At 53.8% G+C, this 6694-nt stretch overlaps 1 protein-coding gene across 1 annotated transcript in view; it reads right to left on the minus strand.

The window, feature by feature from the left end:
• The window catches only part of LDBPK_272280 (hypothetical protein), a gene marked incomplete at both ends in the record, with an annotated part of 1251 nt that extends 442 nt beyond the window's left edge, over positions 1-809 (minus strand). The window contains one exon of the mRNA XM_003862031.1: positions 1-809. This exon is cut by the window's left edge and continues 442 nt beyond it. Coding sequence (XP_003862079.1) covers positions 1-809 — 809 coding nt within the window.
• Positions 810-6694: the final 5885 nt, after the last annotated feature.

Below are 6694 nucleotides of genomic sequence, written 5' to 3' on the forward strand. Positions count from 1 at the left end.
GATGCATCTACAGTCCTGCGTCCAAGTCGCTCAAGAAACAAGACCTTCTGCCTCCTAAAAGCTTCTTTCAGCTGCTTATTAATAGACTGCTGCACGAAAACAACTTGCACACCTGATTCGGTCAAGCACGCCTCCAAGTGTTTTGCATGACAGCAATCGTCTAATCGTCTGACACAACATGATCGAAAGCACTTTCGCTTTTCGATCATTTGAGCGCAGAAAATAACTACATCCTTGCTTTCTGCGCACTCGGGCAGAACAAAATCAAGCTCCGAGGTTTGCGAATCACGCTCAGCCTGAAGAGTAGCGTTGTAAGCGCCGGCGGCTTCAACAGCTCGAATCTCCTTGCGGAAACCCTTTACAGAATTCGATGAGAAACTGGTTGGAGCCATGCCCTTATTGTGTGATCTAGCAGCTTCAGGGGTGAGGCTAAGTGAGCCGAGTACGCTGCTGTCGCGCTCGTCAACACCAAAGCGGTTTACTCGCAATGATAGTGGCAAAATTCGTCTCGCGCGCTCGCACTGCCAGTACAGCTTGCCAACGTCTGCCTTCCTCTCCATCAGCAAGCTGCAAAGCAGCCAGGACCCGATGAGTTGTTCTCTTCTTGTTTCCGCCTCTACAGAGGCATAAGCCACAGCTTTCAAAAAGGCGAGCAAGGTCGCAGTCTGCTCACTCCTGCTGCGCTGCCAATGCTTGATGAAAGTGTCGACATCATCAACAAACGTCCTTGACTCTGTAGAAAACACGGGACGAGCTTGCATGCGGACACGGCAGAAGCTGCTAAGAGTCAACAGCAAGTCAGTGTCCATGATTCCCTAACGGCCGGACAAACTAGTATGCGCGGCCGCTTTCAGTGGGTTTCAAGTGAAGCCACAGAGAAAGTGGAGAGGTCTTTGAGGATCGGCCCATGATGCGAGACTACTCGATCGAGAATGTCAAACTGTAGCCACGAATTGCGATGGTGCTTGATGATGGCAGAGGAGTTTAGTGTCTAGAACAGCTATTCCTCCAGCCAACCTCGCTGCGCAGGCAAGAAAAGATGCGTGAGTGGCTTTTCTCTGACTAGAGAATCAATGTTATCAATATTTTCGGTCCTCGCCCTCCGCATGTCACACAAGGAAAGCGCTCAGCACACCACCTTGGCGAACATAAAAAGATCGATGTTTTTCGATAGAGAGTCGCCACTCAGCAGTGTGGCAGCGTGGCGACTCACGTGCAGAAATATACGACGGCTGGTTCATCACCACCAGCAATGCGGATGACCCTGCCACGGTTTATCCTAAAAGCGGCAGCTTCTTGGACCTTCTTTTCTTCTGCTTTCTCGAAAGGGTAGGGACTATGACGGAACCTACGGCCCGCCTCTAGCCGCCCATAAACGCGGACATCCCATAGGCCTCCCACGGGGGCTCGTGAGCCACCAGCTGGTCAATACCAAGGTGGCCTCTTCCGAGAACAACTTTTTAGAGGAGCAGCGGACCCAAATGATATGAAGGAAAGTGATACCGCTCTTATTCACCAAGCGCGAACCGGCTCCGAGATCAAACCCTGCAACGTAAACAACGAAAAGCTCAAAGGCTGAAAAGCGGAGAACCCACTGGTCCCACTGGGCTCCTACGAGCACCCCCACCCCCCACAGCAAACAAAAAAAGGCAGGCTTGGTTACAGCCCCTTACCCCCGGGAAAAAGAGCACACCTTGAAATGGCACATTAACCAACCACACTCACCTTTGCCTCCCTGCAATTTTATTGGATTCACCACTTACCCCTTGCACTTGCAAAGTTATCCTTGCATTTCCTTCATCTCAGTGGAAACCAACAAGCACCGCATTACCGATCACAACACGCCAAAATTGGTGCGTCACCTGAACGCTGACCCCCCTGGGTTTCTCATCACACCCCCCCCCCTTTCTTCCTACGCGTCGCCCCATATCTTCCCAGGTGTCAAATGGATCCGGCCAGATTAACCCCAGCACAACATTGAACTGTTCGAATCCGCTTAGCCCCGCTTTCCCAGCATGCCCTGGACACAGTTGAAACGGCACTCTTGCATTCACATTTTTCGAAAAACAACCCCCTCACACACGTCACCTGAAAAAAAAAAGCGTCCCGAGCCAAGGTCAGAATAAGCACTCTTTTAGCACAGCATCAAAATCCACATGTCTGGGGCGACCCGCGCGCGTAACGCCAGGGTGCGGTAACCCAAGATAGCGGGGAAAAAAAGCAGCCCCCACCACCACCACCAACGCCGAAGCGCCCACGGCCTAGGGGGCCCCAAAACCACCCACCGCCACCCACCCAGGCGGCCCGGTTCCGGATGGCGTTTTGCTGGGGCAATCTGCGGCTGTAAAGGCGCGCGCGTCATCCAGAAGATTGGCATGCTGTCGGCCAAACCGGGGCATACCCCACTTTGTCCCCAGCGCCCTCTGGCTAGAAGTCTTTTTAAGCCCGAGGAGTGCACCTGGTGGGGGCAGCCAAAATTGGCGCAGATGCAAAGCCACACGCGGGGCGGGTTGGCATCGTTTTGGGCGAAGGCTGAATCCAAATGGCTGGGGCCGTGCATTGCTGTGAGGCGTCTTTTTTCCGCCGGCTTTTGACACCAAAAGCCCCGCAGCGCAGATTATGGCGCAGAGTCTACCCAATGTTGGGGCCAAAGGGGGGCAGTTGCCGGAACAATGTGCGCGGGCCTCTTTTTCCCAGTGCTGAAGAGGAGGTGGTGTTTAGCGCGCTGGCAATCAAAAAGGAACAACCAAGCTAAAGGTTTTTAGACGTGGCTGAATGTCAGCCATATTTTGGCGGATTTTCTGGTCGATTTGTTTGGGATTCTGCGGCCGCAGGTTTGCTAGGACCACCAGGGCCCATACCAAGAACCATACGTTTTGGCAACGGCATTTTTTGCGGATCGATCGAAACCCCCCAGTTGATATGATGAAAAAGATCTTCGCAATGTTCGAAAAAATCTCCCGTTGCACGGGTGTTTTGTCCTAGAGGCGAACCTCTGCTTTCTAGCACCGCTGCTTTTGTTGACTTTTTGGCCTCCATCGCACGAGGGCAAAACATGATGACATGCGTTTCGGCCAAACTTTTCTTCAACCCTTTTCGCGGGAAGCAGCAAACATTTTATTTGACTAAAGATGCCCTTCGGCTATTTGTTAAGTTTTGATTGCTCAAAAAAAGCTTTGATAACACCGTCTTATTAATTAGTTTCGCCGGCGCGAAAAAAAAAGCAGCGTGATCGCACCACGCTGTTCAAATACGGGCCGTAAGTTTGTTAGTGCTGAAAGCTGTAAAAATGTGACCCTCAAAAGATTTTTGAGACTTTTTTTGGCTGCGGAAGGGCTTCTCTGCACTAGCTTTTTATTTTCTGCCTAGCCAATCTGGTGTGCAAGACCGCGCGTTGGTCCCAACAACTTTGTCATCGAAACGACGTTTTCTGGGGTTGCGTTTTCACCTGCCATGAGCTCCCTTTGTCCCCCTGCGCAGCGCCCAGCCAATCATCCCTGACGCCGGGGTTTGCCTGACCGGTTTTTTTTTTGCAGGTGGCCCGCAAAGGTAGCCGACATGCCCGCCATCCCACCCACAGCCCCCCTTCCCTCAAAAGACCCGCCGCCCGTTTTGGTTAGGTCGCCCACCTTTGGGGGATGCGACAAAAGCCATTTCAACAGACTGCAAAAAGCGGCGTTCATCCGGAAATAACGCCACACACACGCAAACACATTTTGTGCACCACAAAAAACCCCGCCAAGAGACCCAAATGACTAGAAGACAAAACCGCTTGGCCACGAATTGTGTTCGCAGCCAAAAAATACCGTAATCATTTTTCCCACGCCGCCTTTTGCAGCACAGCGCCTTTTCGAAACCCCGCCGACCCCCAAAGCGACCCATGTCGTCTTAAACCGCTTGCCCCATGCCGGCCGCCACGTGGGGCGCCCGGTGGGGTCGCGCGGGCTTCTCGGGGGTGGGCGCCGGGGTCGGCGTGGGGTGCGCTTTGGTCGCGCTGATGCACCGCACCGCAAATGGCCATCCCAGACGCGCTTGGTCGCAACATGCGTAGGCACAACGCGTCCAGGGCCCAATGGTCCACACAGGCAAGGCGGGTTGTCTTTACCACTCCCCCTTTCCCCCTGGCCACTGGGGGACTGATGGCCAGCAGCGGGGGCGGCCCGGCATTGTCGAGGGTGGCGTGGCCGCCTGGCCTTTTCGAAAAGTTGGCGCCGGACTCTGGTAGCGTGCTGGGGCGTCCCATGCCATAAGAACTTTCGAATCAGCGGCGAAAGAGACGCCGCGGTGCACAAGCCCCTTTTTTGAGGGTGGGAACGCTTTGTGCGCACAGTTGCGCCCAGAAGTCGGTGGATGTTCAGCCCGGGGGTTCCCTGTACCCGGAGAAAGCGCGGAGAACAATTTTGAGGAGGTGCTATTCTGGGTAAGCTTGCTCTTACCCACGGGGTCTTAAGAGGTTTATTTTCCAATATGCGGTAATGATGTGGGTGCAAAGGGTGGCTGGCCGTTGGCTGGCGCCATGCACCCCGCACAGCCGACGGTGCAGTGTATTGTCTTCTGCGGTTGCGGAAAGCTTTGCTAGCGGTGTGTGTGGGGGGGGGGTGGGGAGCGGAGGCAGGCAGGCTTGTAGCGCACGGGGTAATGTCCGGAAAGGGGTCCGCCGAGGACGTCGCAGAGAGAAACCACTTGGGCTACACACCAACCCGGCGACCTACGACCGCCCAGGCCCAACTTAAGATTTAGCATCAGCCGACCAGATGTACGGAGCGCCACGGCGGAGAAATAACAAGACGCGCAGCATGCTATTTCTAAAGGCCTCTTATAGTGATGGACGCACGCCTTTTCATGTTCAACAAGGTGCGGCCGCACAATCGGCATCGAGGGGCTCGCGAAACACGCGCCATCAGTGTCTGAGCGCTGTGGGTATTGGGGTTGGCATTGTGAGCAAATTGTTGTTCTTCACGCCGGGTGTAGCATCGGCGCCCTTGCTAATAGCGATGGTGATGGTGAGCGGTGATCTGCTTTCTGTGATCTACTGAGTTTCCTTGCTGGTGTCTGGCGTGCTTGAAGGGGACCTCTTGAAGTCCCCATGGCGCCCCGAACGTTGCCAACCTTAGTCCGCAATGTTCGAGGTAGGGAACATTCTGGGAGGTTGGGGTGTGCTGTTCACTTCTAATGCCTTAGGGGATAGTAAGGCAGCTGCATTTTACCAGGGCTTATGGGGCGCCTTAAAGGCTATGCGGGGCAGTTTTGACTCGCGCTGAAATCTTGGGAGGGAGGGTGGGGGGGGGGGGCAAAAGCATGGCGCCACTCGACTTTTGGCGCTTGCTCGAGTCTGGCTGTTGACTGCCACCTTTTCACCGCTACGCAGCTGCATGCCATTGCTCAGAATTCATCACCACCTGTCAAAGAAGTCTTGGTGCTCATTCGCACTGATTATCAGACAGGTCTTCGATAGTATGGGCTTTATGCGTTCCAACCGTTTTTTCCCCTGCGCGGTGTACGGAAATCGGAGCCTCCAGGCAAACTAGCGACACCATCGAAAGCTCGCTATGTGTTCACGGCGAAAAAGGTTTTGTTATCAAGCGGGCGGCTATTCAAGTGGTAGGGAGAGGGGGACAGTTTTCCATGAGAACAGATGGACAAGCCTAGGTGTGCCACAGCCAGCGCACATTTCATACCCAGTCAAGCGAGCACCATCACGACCGCAGATTGCGCGTTTACCTTTTCGGCGGCAATGCTATTTACATTTGTTTCATCGCTTGAAACAGCCGGTGAACACCCCAACTCTGATACCACACGGCCGCCGCCACATCCCCAAAGTTCCAATTGCTTTACAAAGCTGTCTCACCACATGCGTTTGCAAAGCCTACTAAGGCTAACCAATTTCACCTTTCCGTCCCCTGATGGGGTCACGGTCAATTATTGGCCGGGCGGCGCGCAAGACTCTAACCGCAACATGCTCACAACCCACACTGCGCAGCACCTCTTTCAGTATCTGCACAAGGCGTGTGCATCAGTTAGCGGAAAGTACAGTAGCACACAGCGCACCACCACGTCCGCAAAACGATATGATATGCCTTAGGCATGCTGCGCATCTTTTCCGCCACGTTCACTGCAAAGTATCGAATACCTTTTCACTAAGCAGAAGCATCTTCGTGTCTCCCCATCCACTGAATACATAATCGTGCCTCACGGTGGTGCTGCCATGTTCTACACGCTCATCGCACTTTTACAAAAACGTCACCACTACTCTAACAGTAAACTAAAAAATTTCATCAGTCCGGCAGCACGCGGAAGCTTGAAAACCTAAACAACAAGCCCCCCCGCTCCCCAGCACCTACACCACGCAGTCGCCTCGGGCTCCCTCCTTCGCCCTATTACCAGCCCACCTCAACAAAAAAGATTTTCTCTCTACACCTTCCTTCCATACACACATATACCCTATTCATTCATCAGCCAACCCCCATCCACAAAGTTCTGTCCCCCCCCCTCACACACACAAATACTCGACAACATTCACCACCTCCAACACAACAGCCTCCCCTTCACTGACTCAACAACGAAGAGGCGAGAGCCCCCAAAAAACCCGCAGTCGAAGCCACGAAAGATTCCATGAACGTGTCCAAAGACACATCTGCTACACGCGAATTCCCTTTTCGCCACCAGGAAGACCCTCGCGGGAGCATTGCTTCGC

Source organism: Leishmania donovani, chromosome 27 (genome assembly GCF_000227135.1).
Source record: "Leishmania donovani BPK282A1 complete genome, chromosome 27".
Classification (NCBI taxonomy): domain Eukaryota; phylum Euglenozoa; class Kinetoplastea; order Trypanosomatida; family Trypanosomatidae; genus Leishmania; species Leishmania donovani.